The sequence below is a fragment of the Rattus norvegicus genome, chromosome 4 (assembly GCF_036323735.1).
Source record: "Rattus norvegicus strain BN/NHsdMcwi chromosome 4, GRCr8, whole genome shotgun sequence".
Classification (NCBI taxonomy): Eukaryota; Metazoa; Chordata; class Mammalia; order Rodentia; family Muridae; genus Rattus; species Rattus norvegicus.
The window spans coordinates 30,055,272-30,077,645 of NC_086022.1; the positions used below are offsets into that span (position 1 = coordinate 30,055,272).

A 22,374-nucleotide genomic window follows, 5' to 3' on the forward strand; every position below is an offset into this window, starting at 1 on the left:
CTCACAGAACTAATGAACCAAATGAATTGAACAGATATCTATAGAACATTCCATCCTAAGCCAAAAGGATATACCTTCTTCTCAGCACTGCATGGTACCTTCTCCAAAACTGACCATATAATCGGTCACAAAACAGGCCTCAACAGATACTAGATGATAGAAATAATCCCACGCATCCTATCAGATCACCATGCACTAAGGCTGGTCTTCAGTAACAACAAAACAGCAGAAAGTCCACACACATGGAAGCTGAGCAAGGCCCTACACAATGATAACTTGGTCTAGGAAGAAATAAAGTAAGAAATCAAAGACTTTTTAGAATTTAATGATAATGAAGCCACAACATACCCAAACTTATCAAATACAATGAAAGCAGTGCTAAGAGGAAAACTCATAGCTCTGAGTGCCTCAAAAGAGAAATTGGGGAGTGCATACACCAGCAGCTTGACTGCACACCTGAAAGCTCTAGAACAAAAACAAGCAAATACACCCAAGAGGAGCAGAAGCCAGGAAATAATCAAACTGAGGGCTGACATCAACCAAGTTAAAACAAAGTACTGGACAAAAATCAATAAAACCAGGAGCTGGTCCTTTGAGAAAATCCACAAGCTAGATAAACCGTTAGTTAGGCTAACCAGAGGGCATAGAGACAGTATCCAAATTAACAAAATCAGAAATGAAAAGGGAGACATAACAACAGAAACTGAGGAAATTAAAAAAAAAATTCATCCTAGTACAAAAGCCTCTACTCAACAAAACTGGAAAGTCTGGATGAAATGAACAATTTTCTAGACAGATATCAGGTACCAAAGTTAAATCAGGATCAGATAAGACATCTAGACAAGCCCATGCCTCCCAAATGTATAGAAGCAGTCATTTAAAGTCTTCCAACCAAAAAACAAACAAAACAAAACCAAAAACAAACAAACAAAACAAAACAAAAAAAACAAAAAACAAAAAGAAACAAAAAAAAAAACAACCCAGGAGCAGATGGTTTCAGTGCTGAATTCTATCAGACCTTCATAGAAGACTTCATACCAGCACTACCCAAATTATTCCACAAAATAGAAACAGAAGAAACACTACCCAATTTGTTCTATGAAGCCACAATTCCACTTCTACCTAAACAACACAAAACCCCAACAAAGGAAAAGAACTTCAGACCAATTTCCCTTATTAATATCGATGACAAAATGCTCAATAAGATTCTCGCAGACCAAATCCAAGAACACATCAAAATGATCATTCAATCATGATCAAGTAGGCTTCATCCCAGGGATTCAGGGATGGTTCAATATATAGAAATTCATCAATGTAATCCACCACATAAACAAATCCAAAAATTAAAAAAAAAAAAACCTACATGATCATCCCATTAGATGCTGAGAAAGGATTTGACAAAATTCAACACCCCTTCATGATAAAAGTATTGGAAAGATCAGGAATTCAAGGCCCATACCTAAACATAGTAAAAGCCATATACAGCAAACCAGTTATCAACATCAAACTAAATGTAGAGAAAGTTGAAGCAATCACACTAATATCAGGGACTAGACAAGACTGCCCCCTCTCTCCCTACCTATTCAATATAGTAGTTGAAGTCCTAGTCAGAGAAATCAGACATCAAAAAGAGATCAAAGGGATACAAATTGGAAGCAAAGGAAGAAGTCAAAATATCACTATTTGCAGATGATATGATATTATACTTAAGCAACCCCAAAAATTCCACCAGAGAACTCCTACAGCTGATAAACAACTTCACCAAAGTGACTGGATATAAAATTAACTCAAACAAATCAGTAGACTTCCTCTACTCAAAGGATAAACAGGCTAAGAAAGAAATTAGGGAAATGATACCCTTCACAATAGCCACAAATAATATAAAATACCTTTGGGTGACTCTAACCAAGCAGGTGAAATATCTGTGTGACAAGATCTTCAATTCTCTGAAGAAAGAAATTGAAGATCTCAGAAGATGGAAAGATCTCCATGTTTATGGATTGGCAGGATTAATATAGTAAAAGTGGCCATCTTGATGAAAATGGTTGATTTACATTCTACAGATTCAATGCAGTCTCCATCAAAATCCCAAGTCAGCTCTTCACAGAGTTAGAAAGAGCAATTTGCAAATTCATTTGAATAACATAAAAACCCAGGGTAGGGAAAACTGTTCTCAACAATAAAAGAACTTCTGGGGAAACCACCATCCCTAATCTTCAGCTGTATTACAGAGCAGTTGTGATTAAAAAACAAAACAAAACAAACAAAAAACAAACAAAGTAACAAAAAAAACCCTGCATGGTATTTGTACAGGCAGGTAGATCAGTGGAATAGAATTGAAGACCCAGAAATGTCACTTGATATTTGACAGAGGAGCTAAAACTATCCAATGGAAAAAAAGACAGCATTTTCAAGAAATAGTGCTTGTTCAACTGGAGGTCAGCATGTAGAAGAATGTAAATCAACCATTTTTATTTCCTTGCACAAAGCTTATGTCCAAGTGGATCAAAGACCTCCACATAAAACCAGATACAGTCAAACTAATAGAAGAGAAAGTAAGGAAGTGTCTCGAACACATAGGCACAGGGGAAATTTTCCTGAACAGAACACCAATGGCTCATGCTCTAAGATCAAGAATCGACAAATGTAACCTCATAAAATTGCAAAGCTTCTGTAAGGCAAAGGACACTGTCAATAGGACAAAACGGCAACCAACAGATTAGGAAAAGGTCTTTACCAATCCTACATCTGATAGAGGGCTAGTATCTAATATATACAAAGAACTCAAGAAGTTAGACTCCAAAGAATGAAATAATTCTCTTTAAAAAAAATGGTCTACAAAGCTAAACAAAGAAAGACTCCTCAACTGAGGAATACCGAATGGCTGAGAAGCACCCAAAGAAATGTTCAACATCTTTAGTCATAAGGGAAATCCAAATCAAAACAACCCTGAGATTTCACCTCACACCAGTCAGAATGGCTAAGATCAAAAACTCAGGTGACAGCAGATGCTGGAGAGGATGTGGAGAAAGAGGAACACTCCTCCATTGTTGGTGGGATTGCAGACTGGTACAACCATTCTGGAAATCAGTCTGGAGGTTCCTCAGAAAATTGGACATTGAACTACCTGAGGATCCAGCTATACCTCTCTTGGGCATATACCCAAAAGATGCCCCAACATATAACAAAGACACATGTTCCACTATGTTCAGAACAGCCTTATTTATAATAGCCAGAAGCTGGAAAGAACCCAAATGTCCTTCAACAGAGGAATGAATTCAAAACATGTGGTACATTTACACAATGAAGTACTTCTCAGCTATTAAAAACAATGACTTCATGAAATTCATAAGCAAATGGAATGAACTAGAAAATATCATCCTGGGTGAGGTAACCCAATCACAGAAAAACACACATGGTATGCACTCACTGATAAATGGATATTAGCCTAAAAGTTTGGAATACCTAAGAAAGAAATCACAGGTCATATGAAGCCAAGAAGAAGGACGATCAAAATGTGGATGCTTCATTCCTTTTTAGAAGGGAGAACAAAATACTCATGGGAGGAAATACAGGGACAAAGAGTGGAGCAAGGACTGAAGAAAAGGTCATCCAGAGACTACCCCATCTGGGGATCTATCACATATGTAGCCACCAAACCCAGTCACTGTTGGCTGATGCCAAGAAGTGCTTGCTGACCGTGGCCAAATATGGGTGTCTCCTAAGGGGGGGGTACATAATATACCCAAGAAAATAAAACTAAAATTAAACAAGTAATTTTGCCAATGTGTGGCTATAATTAATATACCCTGCACAAGTTGCAGTGTGTCTCCTTTCTGCTCAATTCTGAAAGAGGACCCATTTCATTTGCATTTTGCATAAAACTTTAATTACCTAGTTTTTCACAGAATGAACTTTGTCAAGTTTAGAGTAGTTTTATAGGAAACGGTGGCTTCATCTATTGAAAAGGGACACTCTTAGTGACAGTGTCCTGCATTCCACATGGCGCTGACACTTAGGAGCCAGATAGTCAAAGCTCTTGTGGAAAGGTTTGCACAGATAGCAAACCTTCTTTCCTGTAGCCCTATACACAGCCTTCTACTTCAGTCCCCTTGCTGTCTGGTTCTTAGAAAGAACCCCGAGCACTCATTTCTGTTCTTTAGGAGTCCAGAGTTAAACAGTATGGGAAAGATACACCTTGAATATAGGAAGCACATTCTTTACTCTGAGGAAGACTAAGTCCAGTCACCGGCTCTCCCTGATACCAGTTGGTCGCTCATAAGGATCTTTTTAAGTCTGTACAGTTATTCAACAGGTACTAAGTGCCTACTTTATGCTGTAGACTTTGATAAGCAAAAGAAATACGGAAGTAAAAAACAAACTTAAAAAAGGAATCACTGAGTGCAAAGTAAACATCTACTAAAATTTAACCGGTGACTGTGAAACTGTGGCGCTCAGCTGTGTAGGACAGCAATCCTGTCCTAGCACGCAGGTCGTGGGACTTGACCCGAGAATGAGGTTTCAACACAGAACTGAAAAATTAATTAGCAGCTAATTACATGGAGAGGGCACAGATGTCCAGGCTTCAGAACTGCACGTGGGAAAGTTGTGGTTAGCGGGGAGAACGCACCAGATGCAGACACTGAAGGATCAGTGGGAGAGCATGAAGGGAAAGGAATGTGTAAACAATTAGATAAGGGGAAAGGGGGTTATGCAGGCCTCCGGCCAGCAGCTTAAGTGTGTCAGGCGAGATGAGGTTTGGCCACAGTAAGAAGCTTTTGAATCATGGAAGAACTTTCCTCACAGAGTAACAGCTGATCAAGTCCGATTTTCAAAAGACCAGTTAGGAATACGGATATATAACTTGAAATAAGGTAAGGAGGATAGCACACAGGTTCCTGGGAGATGCTGTGCTTAGCAAGTGAATGTGTGCCCAAGAGAAGGAAAAAATGGATGGATTTAAGACGATACAGGGAAATTAAAATCAGAGAGTATAATGGAAATAACATTAAAGTGGTTGAGATGTTTATAAAAATAGCAAGCAAGGGAGTTAAAAATGGTTTAGAGACTCCTGTCCCATCTTACATATTTATTTATTTATTTATTTATTTATTTATTTACTTTTTCACTCCAGACTTTATTCCTCTCCCAGTCCACCTTCCAACTGTTCCACATCCCATACTTCCTCCCCTTCCCTCATCCCCAGCTACACTAGGATGTCCCCACCCCAACTTCTACCTGTCCAGACCTCTACACTTCCTGGGGCCTCCAGTCTCTTGAGAGCTAGGTGCCTCTTCTCTGACTGAGTCCAGACCTGGGAGTCCTCTGCTGTATATGTGTTGGAGGCCTCATCTCAGCTGGTGTATGCTGCCTGGTTGGTGATCCAGTGTCTGAGAGATGTCGGGGATCCAGGTTAATTGAGACTTCTGGTCCTCCTACAGAGTTACCCTCCTCCTCAACTTCCTCCAGTTTCTCCCTAATTCAACAGAGGGGTCCACAGCTTCTGTTCACTGGTTGGGTCCACATATCTGCATCTGACTCTTTCAGCTGCTTGTGGGGTCTTTTGGAGAGCAGTCATGATAGGTCCCTTTTTCTGAATGCCCTATAACCTCAGTGATGGTGTTGGTTGTGCTGTCTCTCCCCTTGATCTGGAACCCACTTTGGGCCTGTCACTGGACCTTCTTTTCCTGAGGCTCTTCTCCATTTCCATTCCTGCATATCTTTCAGACAGGAAAAATTATGGGTCAGAGTTTTTGACTGTGGGATAGCAACCCCATCCTTCACTTGATAGCCTGTCTTTCTGCTGGAGATGTTTTCAACAAGTTCCCTCTCCCCACTGTAGGGCCTTTCATCTAGGGTGCCCCAGTTTGAGTCCTGAGAGTCTCTCACTTCCGTGGTCTCTGGAGGGTCCTCCCAACCTCGTTCCTCCCAAGGTCACCAGTTTCCATTCTTCTTGCTGGCCCTCAGGATTTCAGTCCTTTTCCTTCACCCAGTACCAGATCATGTTCCCCTCTTCCCCACTCCCATCCCCTCTCCCTCCCCTCTTCCTCCCTCACAAGTAGGACTGAGGCTTCCTCACTTGTTGACCTTTTTGAGTTCTATGTACTGTACTGTGGGTATTCTGTACTTTTTTTTCTGGCTAATATCCACTTATTAGTGAGAAGATACCAGCTTATCCTTTGGGTCTGCATTACCTCATTCAGGATGATATTTCCTAGTTCCATCCATTTGCCTGCAAAACTCAGGATATCCTTGTTCTTAATAGCTGAGTAGTATTTCATTGTATAAATGAACCATATTTTCTGTACCCATTCTTCTGCCGTGGGACATCTGGGTTGTTTCCAGCTTCAGGCTATCACAAATAAGGCCACCATGAACATAGTGGGACACATGCCCCTGTGGCATGGTGGGACATCTTTTGGGTATATTTTCAAGAGTGGTATTTCTGGGTCTCCAAATTGATTTTCAGAGTGGTTGTACCAGTTTGCAATCCCACCAGCAATGGAGGAGTATTCCTCTTTCTCCACATCCTCGCCAGCATCTACTGTCACCTGAGTTTTTGATCTTAGCCATTCTGACTGGTGTGAGGTGGAATCTCAGGGTTGTTTTGATTTGCATTTCTCTGATTTTTTTTTTTAGGTGCTTCTCAGCCATTCAAGATTCCTCTGTTGTGAATTCTCAGTTTAGTTTTATACCCCATTTTTTGATTGGGTTGTTTGGTTTTTTTTTTGCTGGCTAGCTTCTTGATTTCTTTATATATTTTGGATATTAGTCCTCTATCAGATGTGGAGTTAACAGTTAAGACTTTTGCCCAATCAGTAGGATGCCAATTTGTCTTATTGACTATGTCCTTTGCCTTACAGAAGCTTTCCAGTTTCATGATGTCCCATTTATTAATTCTTGATCTTAGAGCATGAGCCATTGGAGTTCTGTTTAGAAAATTTCCCTCTGTGTCAATGAGTTCAAGGCTCTTTCCCACTTTCTTTTCTGTTAGATTCAGTGTATCTGGTTTTATGTTGAGGTCCTTGATCCACTTGGACTTGAGCTTTGTGCTTGGTGACAAATATGGGTCTATTTTCTTTTTTCTACAGAGATAGCCAGTTAGACCAGCACGATCTATTGAAGCTGCTTTTTTTTCCATCTTCATATGTATTTGCTCTGCTCTGGGGGAGTCCCAGTCACCTGTTCCTTGCTGTGTGTGGAGGGTAGAACCAAATATGTTCCCTCCTAGCATTTCGTCCTGAAAGCAACCTACCCTGTGGTACCTTTCTAGGGCTCCCACAGTGTTGATGGGTTCAGGGTTGCAATTTCCGCCTCCACTAAGACAATAAAATCCCTCAATCAGCTTTTCTGCCTGGGTTTCTTAGATCTCTGTTGTAGCATCATGGCCTCTCTCCTTGGTTTAATATTTTCCTTTCAATAAACTCATTTCAAGTAATTTTGCTTGTTCATATCTCTCCAAAAAACAAACAAACAAAAAAACCCCACCAGAAATCCCTTAAGCATTCCCATAGTAGAAAGTAAAGTAAAATAAAAATAAATCAATGAAAAGAAGTAAGGTGTAATATTAAGTTTGATCTTACCCACCAGGATTTTGAACCTAAGTCCTACTTCCTCTTCAGGGGATGTGAGCGGAGTGACTGGGAGGTTGTGAAAACAAACACTCAGATGCAAGATGAAGCTTTTCTCTTTAATATTCTCAAAAGAGTTGAAAGAGACTCAAAACGGGGCTAACATTTTATTAAGATAGTAAGTACCGTGTCACGTTCAGTTTGCCAACGAAAGCGGTTTGTAGCTGGGGTTTCACATCTTCCATTGTGGGAAGGCCACATTGTATCATCCTTCCATTAGCACTGGAAGCAGAAGGTGGGGGTTACACTCAGGAAATCTCTCAACAGCTAAGAGTGCTTACTGATCAGACATGAGGGCCTGAGTTCCAATGCCAAGAATCCACATAAAACAGGCATGAACATGCGTGCCTGCACTGAGAGTAAAGACTAAATGGAGGCCTTTGGCAAGTGAGGACTGAACATAGGCACATTGGTACTTCCGCAGCTTGTCATGGAGACCTTGTGTGGACCAGGTAAGAGCTCCTTCCTCAGCCTTCTCCTGTGGCCACCTTACTCATCTCCCAGCTACTGTTCATCAGAGAAGGTCGGCACCCAGTGTGCTCCTATTTACTGCATTTGGGTGTCTTAGTTACTGGTTTATTGTTGTGAAGAGACACCATGAACAAGGCAACTCATGTAAAAGAATTTAATGGGGTGGGGGGAGTGGTGTCTTGCTTACAGTTTTTAAGGGTTAGTCCATGATTATCATCATGTGAAGCAGAAAGGCGTGATGCTGGATCAGTAGCCGAGAGCTTTATATCTGAGAGAGAGAGAGAGACAGACAGACAGACAGACAGACAGACAGACACAGAGGCGGATAGACAGAGTGGGCTTGGGCTGGGCTTTTGACAGAGTTCCTCCAGTGACACACACCTTCTCCATCAAGGCCACATCTCCTAATCTTTCCCAATGAAATCAACTGAGGACCAAGCATTCAAACGTAGGAGCCCATGAAAGCCATTCTAGTCAAACGACAACAGGTAGCATACTAATTACTTGTTTTGTGGTTATGACAAAAAACTTGTTAAGTTGTTACGGTATGACATAAACAACTTAAGGAAGAGAATATTAACCATGGCGTGCCGAGCCTGATGTAGCCGGTCACACTGCAATCGCAGTCAGAGAGCAGAGAGCTATGGGTCCGGGACTCCGCTTTCTCCTTCTTATGCAAGTAGGTCTCCAGCCATGGGGGTGTTGTCTTCCCACCTTACATAACCTACTGAAGAGGCAATGCCTCACAGGCGTGCTCAGAAAATTTGTCTCCAGGTGATTCTAGAGTCTGCCAAGTGGAAAATAGAAGCCAACACATCAGGCGGGAAGGCATAATTCAGGTGGTAGGAGGCGCTGTGTGTGATTCAAAGTTAAAAAGGTGGAAATACAGCTAATGATGAGGGAGACGTTTTCCCACTTTGTCCTGTTGCCCACAACAGTGTAAACTGACATGGTTGTTTTAACCTGATTTTTAATAGACTATGACTGCTTAAGATAGATAAATAGAAAATGGCTCTCTTAGATTCTTTTATCACTCTGACAAAAATACCTATCAGAGCAACTTAAGCAAAGAAAGACCTCTGTTTGCTGGCTGTTTTAGACGTGGTTGAGACTGGCAGCAGGGACAGTGTCACCTGTAGGGGAGGAAGGGAGAGGCTAATCACATCTCCGTGGCTAAGGTGGCTCAGCAGGGTGCAGCCATACAGATTGCAGCTGAATGCCAGGCTCCATGGCCCGAGGTTCCCACAACCTTACACTATAGCACCACCAGCTGGAGGCCGAGGCTGTAGGGAAGTTCTAGATTCAAACCGTAACAATAACTTTTTGATTTAAGCCTGTAGTCTACATTCCCAGAGACTTCCCTTAGAAATGTGCATTCAGTACCTTCTTCTGCCCCAGGCTTCTGCTACTTGTGTTTTTCTCCTTCTTAGCTTAGCCCATCTTGTAACTATTTTTTCCTACCCCTCACACCATGTGCTCTCAAGATTTCCTTCTCACACACTCCTGGAGGCCAGCAGATTCCTGAGCCTTCGCTTCTCCTCTTCTCCACCCGCAGTACACTCCGTGTGCAGTTGTGGGCAACACAAGGTGTTCCGAATCTCCACCTGACCCTTATTGTAGATGGAGAGTACACTGTCCAGACAAGCATTTTGAAAGATCAGCTTTCTGTGGCTTTTCTCACTCCTCAGCGTCTTGTCCAGGGTGTGTGTGTGATGGCCCTATAGTTTTGCTGAGTCAGGATGCCCCACTGAGGAACCAGTGGGACCAACAAAGCAGTGTTACTTTAGAGATGTTTGATAATTTAGATGAAAATGAGTTATTCAGTTCTCTAACTGGCGAGGTTCACAGGTACACTAGCTTACAATCATCAGTCCATAAGTCCCACTATGTGCTGTAGGTTCACAGCTACACTAGCTTACAGTCATCAGTCCATAAGTCCCACTATGTGCTGTAGGTTCACAGCTACACTAGCTTACAGTCATCAGTCCATAAGTCCCACTATGTGCTGTAGGTTCACAGCTACACTAGCTTACAGTCATCAGTCCATAAGTCCCACTATGTGCTGTAGGTTCACAGCTACACTAGCTTACAGTCATCAGTCCATAAGTCCCACTATATGCTGTAGGTTCACAGCTACACTAGCTTACAGTCATCAGTCCATAAGTCCCACTATGTGCTATAGGTTCACAGCTACACTAGCTTACAGTCATCAGTCCATAAGTCCCACTATGTGCTGTAGGTTCACAGCTACACTAGCTTACAGTCATCAGTCCATAAGTCCCACTATGTGCTATAGGTTCACAGCTACACTAGCTTACAGTCATCAGTCCATAAGTCCCACTATGTGCTGTAGGTTCACAGCTACACTAGCTTATGGTCCATAGTTCCACTATGGTCATGCTCATAAAGCCTGAAAACATGAAGCAAGTGCCCAGCATTTCTGTCTCCTTCCATTAGTTCGTGCCTGTATGAGCCAGTTTTATCCATTTCCCTTAGGCCAGAAGCACCCTCTGCTAGAGTTTCTGTTAGGGACTTCTAGGTCATCTCAAGCTAATGAGGACTCTGGCAGTCCTTGTTCTCCTGAAGCCCTGGGTATTCTTGGTAGAGAAGCCCATGAACTCCATGTTAGCAGATCCAAGTCTCATGCAACCACAAGACTGCAAAAACATGAGGATTCTTGTAATTGTTTATAATTTTGGAGAACAAGTAAATATTGTAAGAAAATTCTAGTTTTTGAACTTTGAGCTCCAGTTACTTTCTTCTCTTATTTCTACAGAGGTTCTTATGCCTGACAGTAGAGGATGGCATGCATGAGCAAGATTTGTGCTGTAGTGTCTGGCCTATCCCAAAAAAGAAACTCTAGGATTATTGTCTATAATCACCAACATCAGAAGCACAGACCTCACTGATAAGGATGGGCTCACTTCTTATTTGTCTTAAGTGATACCAAACATTCCATTGAATCACAGAGACACAGTTCTGGGGTATGTGGGAGCATGGGAGAGTAAGACCATTTTGTAGCTTGTATTTGACATTTGCTTTCAATTACCACATATATGCTGAGGAGTTCCAAGTATTTCTTCCTGTCTGGAATTCTTCCCCATGACCCATCTCTGATTCCATTGCCCTGTACACAACCTCTCCCTTGACCTGAAGACACTCCTAACATTTAACAGGCTTAAAGCTAAATCCATTGCCCTCCAGCCCTCTTTTATCTCTTATATTCTTGATTTATGCCCTTAGCTTCTTAGACTAGGAATTGGCTTTTGACCAGCTAGATAAACATTTTTGCATCATGACTCACTATAGCACAGCACACATAGTTATAACTTGAACATATGCTCCAAAAAAGCAGTGTTGTGCTTTACTGTTGATTGCTCTCTGATACAGACCATATATCTTTTAAAATAATGACTGGCGTATATCTCCTACTAATTTATTGGTTTACCCCACTATCTGACCAAATGTTAAGTTCATCCTAGAATATAGTTGAGGAACTTGCACTCTGCCTTAAGAAACTATTTCAGTTCTCTAGGTAAAAGTTACAGTTTCAAAACGGGCGTTATAATACTGCAACAGACAAATACAGCCTCTTTGGACTTATTACCGGATGCTAGCCTCTCCAGTCTCAGGCTAGCCCACCGTCAGAACTTGATTATATCATCCAGACACACAATCCATCCATCTAGTCAGTTAATCAGTTAATTTTCTGAGTCTGTATATGGTATCAGACATATGATGAGCACTAAGAATCAAAGGGTAAATAAGCATCATGGTCTCTGCTCTGAGACTTGAAGTCCAGTGGGGAAATAAGTCATCTCTAAGAGAAGTCTACAAAAAGTACTGCGGGATCATAGAAGCAGCATGGGACTTGAACCAGGCTATCAAGAGATGCTCTCGGGCAAAGGTGGCCCATGCATTGACCCTAAACACCGAGATGGAAGATGTTCATTCTAGAATGAACCCAAGAGAAAGCCCTGCAAAGCAGCGCAGCGGTTTTGAGAAATGAAATGCTCATGCAGTTGTGTGGTGGTGCTCGCAAGCCTTTGATATTAGCTTTCCCTCAGTACTCAGTATTCCTGTCTCCTTAACTCCCACTGCACTGAGTTTTTTCCACCACAGGAGAGACAAGCATAGCATCCTCAGTGCTCCTAGTCCTCCCCAACACCCACCCCAGTGCCCTATAGAGACCTTTTGTCATGCTGAAGAAAACTAGTTCTTCCTCTTTTCACCGTCCTCACTAGGCCAGGGGTGTCTCCATAGGAGCTTTGTATCTGCTGTGGGCAGCTGGGAGGTGCACAACCCCTTGAGCAGATCCAAGGAGAAGCTGCATCAATGAATGTGTAAAAGACATCTCAGGGCTGAGGGTGGGACTGTGTACCAACCAGTGTGCTTTTCCCTGGAGGAGTCTATTTCTTCCACTCTCACCATTTATTCCCTCCTTTCCTGTAGTTCTCTGTGTAGGGTTGAGGCCTCCTGGGCTTCCTCCCCTCTACTTTACTGTGTCCATTATTGTTGTTCTTGCTCAGCTCATGTTTGAAGAGTCTTGTTGGTGAGATTTTATGGGTGTGGCTTCTGACATCACGGTCTCACACAAAGTTACTGGTCCTCTGGCTCGTACGGTCTTTTCTATTCCCTCTTCTGCACTGATCCATGGCCAGGCCTTAAGTGCCTGAGTTGTATTTCAGATGTATCAGTTGGGACTGGGTGCCACAACTCTGAGTTTTAATTGATTGTAGTTTTTTGTTTGTTTTTTATTTAATATGTTGCAAAGAGAATCTTTCATGATGATGGGTAAAAACGAAACGTATCTGAATATGAGGGCAAGGATTTAGGACATAGCTAGAGATTTTGCTGATTTAGTAACATGGTGGTTGCTGGTTTTCCCCCTTCACGATGCTTGACTTGACTAGCCCTGGGTAGTTGCCCAGGTTTCCAGTACCAGCGATGATTTTCTTGTTGAGTGGGCATTAAGTCCAATTAGAGAACTGTTGGTTACCACCAAGGTGTGCTTGCCACTTCTGCACCACTAAGGCTGTTGCCTCATGCCTTCCAGATGTTCCAGATGTTAACTCCTTGAAACATACATGGTAACTAAGGTCCTATAGAATGAGCAGGTTGTGCTTATATATTTAGGAATATATACACACATATGTAACAGCAATTAATGAAGACAATCATGAATTTGAAAGAGAGCAAGGAGAGGTACATGAGAAGGTTTGAAGTTAGGAAAGGGAAGGGGGAAGTGATATCATTACGTTAACTTCAAAACAGAAAAGAAAACTTCTCAAAAGACTTTTCAGCTCTCATCACTTGCTATCTTAAGATGAAGGGGGCTTTAGATACTATGATCCCATTTGCTTACGTATGTGGGGACTCGTACATTCTGATAGCACAGATTCTATTTTCTTTTTCATATTTTATTCACAAAAGATCATTTTCGACTTTTAGGCAATATTCCTCTGCTTTCTGACTTAGAAATGTCTTGGCATTGACACTTACTAGTTCAGGAAAATAAAAACTGGCCCAGAGACAAGCACATGCACTTTCCATAGTGCATAGATGCCGTCCTGACCTGTCCTTTACTCAACCCATACTGCCTCTTACCCTCTGAAAAGGCTTTTACTGGAAGCAAAATTAATTTTTAATTCTTCTTTTCCTTTATGAACATTCTGACTACATTGCATTTCCTGAGCAAAGGCTCCAAGAATGTCTACAAAAGAAATGGAGTCCAGGATTCAATTGCCAAGTCTGGTATTAAAGAACAGTCTCGCGTGGCTTGTCTTTCCTGTTAACTTTCCTGTGACAGCCATTGTGTTTACTAATCTCCATGAAACAGAGCACTTACAAGGATTTGGACCATGACTAGGAAAAGGGTTTGTTGATGCAGGCATTATGGGGACATTGACTGGACCACCAGTAGCCATTCTGCAGCAGGATTTAAGCTCTGTCTGTACTTTGTTCTTAGAACGTCCAGACACTCATATGTGATGCACAGACGGTGTCCATGTCAAGGTTTTAGCTGAGTGTGCTCTCCTCAGTTGTTAAAGTTTAGTATTGCTGGACTCCTTTGTCCTCCATGCAAACCAGTGTGAGAACAAAGAGAAGCATCATATCTAGACAGCCGTGTGTGTGTGTGTGTGTCTGTGTGTGTCTGTGTGTGTGTGTCTGTGTCTGTGTGTGTGTGTGTCTGTGTGTGTATGTGTCTGTGTGTGTGTCTGTGTGTTTCTGTGTATGTGTGTGTGTTTCTGTGTGTGTGTGCGTGTGTGTGTGTGAGTATGTTTCTGTGTGTGTGTGTGTGTGTGTGTGTGTGTGTGTGTGGTGCCTTCTGCAGAGACATTGCTATCAGAATTCTTTATACAGTGCTCTTTCTCATTCTTCCCTCTGGCTCCCTTGTCTGTCTTCTTCCCTTTCCCCACATAGCCCATCAATTATGTAACCTTTTTTATGTAGCGCTGTGGCAGCTTGAATGAGAATGGTCCCCGTGGCCTCCTGTGCTTGAATGCTTGGCCCCAAGTAGATGAAACCTTTTGGGAAGAACTAGGAGGTAAGCCCTTGTGGGAGGAGGTGTGGCTTTAGGGTTTCAGAAGCCCATAACATTCAGAGGTGTCTTCCTCTGACTTACGCTGGTTGATAAAAATGTAAGGTCTCAGCCACTGCTCCAGCACCATGCCCCCCTGCCTGCTGCTCTGTTCCCCATCACGATGGTCACAGAGTCTCACCCTCTGACACCATAAGCGCCAGATAAGCACTTTCTTCTAAAAGTTCCTTTATCTTGGCGTCTTATGACAGCAATAGGGCAGTAGCTAAGACAAGGTCTGTGGTAGTGTTTGTTAATGTATTCAAAACCAACCGACTGTAATTTCCAAGAAAAATGCTATCATCTCATGTACCGACCTAGCATTGAAGTGAGGACATGAGTCCGAGTATTTGGTACCCACTCACCAGAGCAGGAATGTGAGTAAAACACTCACCGTGTGCCACCCTTTGCCAACACAGCCCTGGAACCTGTCACCAGTTCATCCCTGGACCAGTAACCATAGCTCTGTATTGCCTTCTACCTAGCCATGCCTGCATCTCCTCCGTTAGAAAGCCGTGTGTCTTACTTGGTCCTCCTGGACCCATCCCTCTACCTTCTTCACAGTTCTCCAGCCTTGTCTCTCACTTTTCTCCTTGTTTTTAAATTTTTTTTTCATTTGCTGACTTTAGTTCTTTTGTTTTAATTAGATACATTTCTTTACTTACATTTCAAATGTTATTCCCCTTCCCGGTTTCCTGTCCATAATTCCCCATCCCCTATCCTCCCCCTTCCCCATACAGTCTCTCACTCTTCTGACTTGGTGACTGCCCAGGCTTGTCCAGGATCATTTGAATGGCAGCATCTGGCTCTGAATGCACCGTATCAGAAAAGTTTGTAGTCTCAAAACCGGCTGCATCCCTGAGGCCATCCAGTTTTCTGTGGGTACTTAGCTAATATTATTTCTATATTGACAGCCATGGACTTGTCTCCACACAGATGAGACAGGTGCCATCATCACTCTCTGATTTATAAATGAGGAAGGTGATGCCCTCTGAGGCTCCTTCTTTCCCATGTTGACATGGCAAGAAAGTAGAGGAGCAAGGATTTAAACCCAGCGAACTTATCTTCAAGTCTCTTAACTTTTCAGCTTGGCATGTTGGATCTGAAATGTTGAGCTTTGTTCATTATGATCGTTAAGAGAAATGAATGCTCAAGTTCAACATGGGAGCCCTAACTATCAGTTCCTTTTGCAAGACCAAATGTAGATGGGGGAGAAGTGGAAATAAAACTAGAAAAAAGAGACTGTGCCTGTCAAAGACTATTTTGACAAGAGGAAACTGTAAGTCACAATGATTAAAGCTGAAGGATCCTGAAAGAATGTGGATGTCAAACTGTGGCTCTTGGGTCTTTGAAACCTCATGGTACTCAGACAGCCGGCATCAGGGGGAGCAATGACAGCAACTCCCTCAACTGGAGCCTTATACTGTGACAGTGTAGGGAGGGACAGACACTCAGGGGAGTCCCCAGGGGCACCAGCATGCTTTGTGAGGTTCCTCTGTGGCTTTTCACCTACACACTGAGCTTGACAAAACACAGCCGACCTGACTTCCCACATTCAACTGCATTTGTTAGAACCTGGGGATTCCCCTTGGGTGGCTCTTTAACTGGCTTTGCTTTTATTGAAATGAACACCATGGCTGAGGGTAATGGGGAAACACGCAGAGCTTCACACCGCACAGTTTACTATTTTCTGCTCTTGAGAATTCTGAGTGCTTTGGAAATAATGTCTGTTTTCACAATTTCCTGTTCTTTACTAGGTTCTTGGAACACCAAACGAGGACACGTGGCCTGGAGTTCATTCTTTACCACATTTTAAGCCAGGTATGCTCTAGGAACTGTAAATGCTAAGTGCTTCCCGCATGTAAAAGGTGACTATATAAATGTCCATGTTCAAGCGACACGCGGCCTTGAAACATTTACCTTTGCTGTTGTGTGCATCATGTGTTAATGGAGTTGTCCTGTGTTTGCACAATTCTTTTTTTTTTTTTTAAGTTCACTGCCCCTCTACCACCAGAGAATTTCACCGCATGAACCATGTTTGATTTCCCTAGATGAGTAGTTCTCAACCTGTGGGTCGAGACCCGCCTCCCCCCAACCCCTCATAGCAAACCTCTAGCTCCAAAAATACTTACCTTACAGTTCATAACAGGGACAAAATTACTGCTGGCTGCTTAAGTCTCCGAGCTCCAGATTCAGTGAGAAACCCTGTCTCAGAAAGTAAGACGGAGAGAAATTGAAGAAGAGACCTAATATCAACACAATCCACACACACACGCGCGCACGTGAGAGATAGATAGATAGATAGATAGATAGATAGATAGATAGATAGATAGATAGATAGAGAGAGCGAGCGAGCAGAATTTAAATTGGAACCCAAATCACACATTATCACTACTTTTTAATAATACTTACAAAATGTAATAAATTCTAAAAGAGAAAACACATTTTTCCGTTCTTGAATTAGGCAAGTAATATACAGTCAAATGATTTGGGTTTAATCATCCAAATCCTCCCGGTTCTCTAGCTGTGTAGCATTTGATATTTCAATGGGAATTATTTAAGCCTGAAACTGGAGGCCTTAGACAATGCAGTTATTTCAAAAAATAAGCTGTCACCTCCTCACTCACCAGTAGATGGCAGTCATGAAACTTGAAAAATCTGATTTTTATTGGAAAGATTTGCAGTCGGAAATTGAATAAAGCCAGGAAAAAATAATTCTTCTGTTGTGTTCCTTTTTGAGTTACAAAATGATATCCATGAACTTTAGATTGACCATGGAGTTTCCAATGGAATTTCAAGGAGGGTCTGGTAGTCACTGTCCTACCAGAGGCAGCGAGAGCCATGAGTAATTTCACTGATGGGAGGGAGCCAAGTGTCTTCTGCTTCTCCTCTTTGGAGACTCCAGGAATAAATTACCAATTTCAAAGAATGGCGGAGTTGGGAACTATTTTTAATTCTTCATTATTTTTCTTCTGAAAGTGTACAGTGTGTGGAGAATTCTTTTATCTTCTTCAGAAGCGCAAAGGCTCTTTGTACTTTTACTGAAAATTATAAATGAGTTCTATGTTCAGAAAAAAGTCTAGAAACACAGTAATTTATTACAATAGATCTTTCCTTTTTAATTAAGCAAGATGCATCTTGTAACCAGTGTACTTATTCCTAGTGGAGTTTAAAGGCGAGAAGGTAGTTCCTTATAAGTGTTATGGGTTTAGCTCACTGGCAGAATAATGTCCTAGCATTTGCCAAACTAAACAATAGTATTTTAAATGAATAAAGTTATATACATGAAGGACAAATTAAGATAGTCATTTCACCTACCAGATGCCTAGACTAGGAAATATGGAGTAATCTCTCTATTTCCGTGTTCAGAGCTTATCTCCATCCAGACGCACAAAGCATTTAATGGTTTCCAGAAAGGGTAAGATACAGAACAAAGTAACTTAGCAGATTATGAACCTCAGGAGATGGAGAACTGTGTATACGCTCTATGTATCTGACATTCAAAAATTAGTGTTATATTGAATATTTAAAAAAAAAAACGTCTCATTCATTAGATTCCTCTGGTAGAAATGTGTAAATGAGAATAGATATTTTGACTGTTGTGTGAGCCCTGCAGCAGACGTGGCGTTATGTTGGGGGTCCCAAACAACAGCATGTGTAGGTGGGGTAAGGTGCAACAAGCAGAGACATGATTACAAACGGAGAGGAGACCCATCCCTTCACGCAGTGCCCAGCCAGAGCATCAAGGGAGCCTTAGTGTCGGACTCGACCTCATACTCCAAGGGAAGAAGACACACATCCCAAAGGACACTAGCAGTCTAGGGGTCCCCGGCATACCCTGCTCCTCACCTCCATATTCTGTCCCCAAAGAGGGCTAGCTACAGAGATTCTACAAGGGGAGAAAAGCTACAAGAAATACTTTCTTTAATTAAAAAAAAAAAGGTATGTGTCTGTGTCCATCAGAGGGTAACTTGCATATATTACTTCTTTCTTTCCACCTTCTGGGTTGTAGGGATCAAACTTGGGTCGTCAGCCTTGACGGCAAGCAGCTCTACCTACTGAGCCATCTCCTCAGCTCTTTTCTTTAATAGAATAAATTTAAGCATTTTGAAAAGTGGAACAAAACCATAATGCAAAGCTTTCTCTCTGCCCTTTCTCCTATCTGCCTGCTTCCCCAGAAACCACTGCCCTCCCTGACACCAGGCTCCTTCTCTGATATATTAGCTGCTTGTGTTTCTTACCTTTATGTAAATGTAACAAATCGTGACTATATATTATTTTTCCTAAACAAACTACAATTGGGTCTTGTTTTCCTCACTAGTGTATCCTTATAGATCTCTACATGTCACTGTATAGAAGTTGGTGGTTTCCCTGTTGTCTCCGATTGCCACAGTTTCCCGCTGCGCAAATTTAGCCTGCTCTCTAACTGTGCACATTTGGGCTCTTTTCAGTGTTTTACTATTAGAAGTGTTAATGCAGTAACAGCTACACCTAAGCAGTAAATAGAGAGGAATGGAGTTAAAGAGTCCACACATATAAGCAGTCGTGATTTTTGGCACGTTTATCAGGCTAGAGCAGTGGCCCCCCTGTCTATGTGTTGGCAATACACATGTGCTCCCCACAGTCTTCTCCACTCAAGAGCGTGTGCCCAGACTCAACCAATCAACTGCCGAGAGGAATCTCACTCCAACGTCAGTATGCATGCTACCTCCAATGCAAAGTTGGACATCTGTTTCCCTGTTTCAGCTTTTCCTCTACTGAGAACTGTTTAATGGCTTTTGCTCAATTTACAATTGCTGTGATCTTTGTCATCTTCCTATTAATCTCTAAGAATTTTGCTAATTCAGAGTAGTTTCTCTTTTATCAGCGAAGCCCTTTGCTTCTCTAGAGTTGAACTGCTTAAGAGTATTTTTTTATTATCTTTATTCCCAGAAGTGTTGCATAAAAAATACCGTACACTGAATTGACCAGACTTGAGGACCGTGCTGTTCACGGAATACGGTTAGAATAGCTATTCTAAACAGATGCTTTGGAGATTCTTGACATTGGACTTTATACTTCCACTATCAAAACACTTTTATGCACTTATCTACCACCAAGACCTAAAATCCCATGAGAGAATCAGAATGAGAAAAACAGTTACCTCATATCCCCATTGGTAACTCCTGTTCAACCTGCATTTGGTTTTTCTTCACTGTGCCCTCATAGTTAACCTTCCTTGTTCTCTTACCCACATGTACTACTCTACCCACATCCATGTGTTTATGCATATACATGTATTATTGGCTAGATTATATATGTGTTTTTTTCTTTCTAATATTGTACTGCCTAGTTTAATATTATGCATTCTAAGATTACATTGTTCTTTAAAGTTGAATAATATGTGTGTGTATATATTTAAGGTGATAGATGATAGGTAGGTAGGTCGGTAGGTAGGTCGGTAGGTAGGTAGGTAGATAGATAGATAGATAGATAGATAGATAGATAGATAGATAGATAGATGATATAGCAGCTATATATGCCAGTTTTTACTGATTCCTGTGAACAGAGAAGCAGTTACCATGGGTTTCACATATCTCTACAGGAGGATATGTAGTTCTCTGGGAAGTTGCTCAGGTGTGAAATGGTAGGGTAAAATAAGGTGGTTTATGTTTAATTTTCTGAGAAGTCTTTAAACTGAATCCCACAATGGCCACATGACTTTGCACCTCCATGAATAAGGGTCCTGAAGTGACCTCTGGCATTTGAGAAACCCCACAGCTACACTGATCTCAGAGACCACTCGACCCAAAGCTCCAGATTCTCACAGGACACTGAGCAAACTGGAGCTGAAACATGGGCTCTGAATTGACTTCTGAGGCTACTGAACTGGAGTCCTGGTCACAAAGTGCTGCCTGGTCCTGCAGACTTCCAAGACCCTCGCCAATTTAAAGCCAAGTTGAACATAGTCCTGACTGTTAAGTTGTGTCCTCTGAATTGCTAACCAATACATTAATCTCAAGGGAAAAATACTGTGGTATTTGCAGAACAGTACAGGCATGGTTTCTTCATACCAAATCCTAACACACACACACACACACACACACACACACACACACACACACACACAATTTGTGTATTCATTCATATGAGAGAAACCATTTCAAAGTGTTTCTTTTACTGTTATGTTCTAGGTCATTCATAAATCTAGACAGCTACATCTCTTGGAGAAAGTTTCATGTCTGTCTTCTTAAAATATGTACAAAAACCCTCAGCAACTCTGTACAAATGGCCTGAGACCCAGACAGCAGGCAGACTCCATGTATGGTATTTCCCTCCAGCTCTTAACTTCTCCCGACAAAGGGGCATTCAGCAATGGTTTAATTAGTTACTATTCAGGAGTTCAGACAGGAAGACACTGTAAAGTTCAAGGAGGAAGCAACACTGCCAGACTGGCAACAAAGAGAAGTAATGAAATTTCAAATAAAACAGCCCTGTTTTCCCAAATCAAGCAAGGGGCAGGACATATCTAAAGTGGTTACATCATTTCTCAGGGAAAGTTAATCCTCCAAAGGCAAGAGGCTATTCAATTGAAGAAACTGATGGAGATGGGACGCCTCATGTGCGTGAGATAAGACAAAGAAAGGAAAATTTACCAGTGAAGAAGGAAAAGTGAAGGGTGGTAGTGCTTCAAACATGCCCAGGCCAAGCCCGCAGACACACTGACCTTCCAGTCAGCATGTGGATTTGGTTATCCTAGGTGTTTGTAATGAAGTGGAAAATTTCTCCCTAAGTCCCGTGTAGGAACAGACAGGATTCCTTGAGTCAAGTAGATCCATGCTTTTATTTTCAAAAGGAGGAAGCAAGTGATTTCAGAAGTATATTTCCTTGGTAGCTTACCTCTCAATGCTACCTCATTACCTTAACAAATAGTTTGAATATCTTATCTCATTTGATATTCACAATGAGTCTGAGTGACAATATAATTTTCCTAACATTGAAGTCCTATTTTACCAATAAGGGAATTCCCAGCTCTGAGTGTCGGCCCCAACCCTACTATCTCTCTTAAAGAGGACTTGATGTTATAGCCAGAACTGGGACGGGCAACTCCATGCTCCTCTCGGCCTGCCTCATCTTACCAAAAAACTGTTTCCCCACAAGCATCTTTCACTGCCCATCACCTGCTCAATGGCATTGTAAGTCCTCCACATCTGCTCTTCTAATAGGCTGTCAATTCTAAAGAATTGTTTCGGATGATTTACCCTTCAATTTCATTCTCAAAAGAGGTACAATTAACACTTCACCAGAACAACGAGTGCCGACCAGGACTGTCCTAGAACAAGTACAGATCATGACGGTGCCAGGACAAAGGATATGGACCAGGACTGTCCTAAAGGGATTGGAAACATGGTCTGTCCACATATCACCTATTCCAAAGCGTGTTTAGGTACATATAGTATAGGATTAAGGACACAGACTCCGAATCAGACAAGCTTAATGTCGGCACTGACATGTGAGTTTGACATCTCCCGTAACGAAATCTCCCCTGTCAGTGCCAAGGTTGCTGTCCTCAGTTCCTGGGGTAGGAAATGTCACTTGGGTCCTCTCCACAGCCAAGGAGGTTTAGGCCCTTGGCTTAAGCACACCCTGTGTCTTCTCAAGTCTTTTCTAAGGTAGCTGGGAAGCTTTGGAGGCAGCAAGAATTCCTGCTGG

At 42.0% G+C, this 22,374-nt stretch overlaps 1 protein-coding gene across 5 annotated transcripts in view; it reads left to right on the top strand.

The window, feature by feature from the left end:
* Cdk14 (cyclin-dependent kinase 14) overlaps nt 1-22,374 on the top strand; it is a 594,415-nt gene that overhangs the window by 436,035 nt on the left and 136,006 nt on the right. For all 5 annotated transcript variants that reach the window (NM_001395582.1, NM_001395583.1, XM_039107757.2 and 2 more), the window contains one exon: nt 16,440-16,503. In NM_001395582.1, coding sequence (NP_001382511.1) covers nt 16,440-16,503 — 64 coding nt within the window. The remainder of the gene's footprint in view (nt 1-16,439; nt 16,504-22,374) is intronic.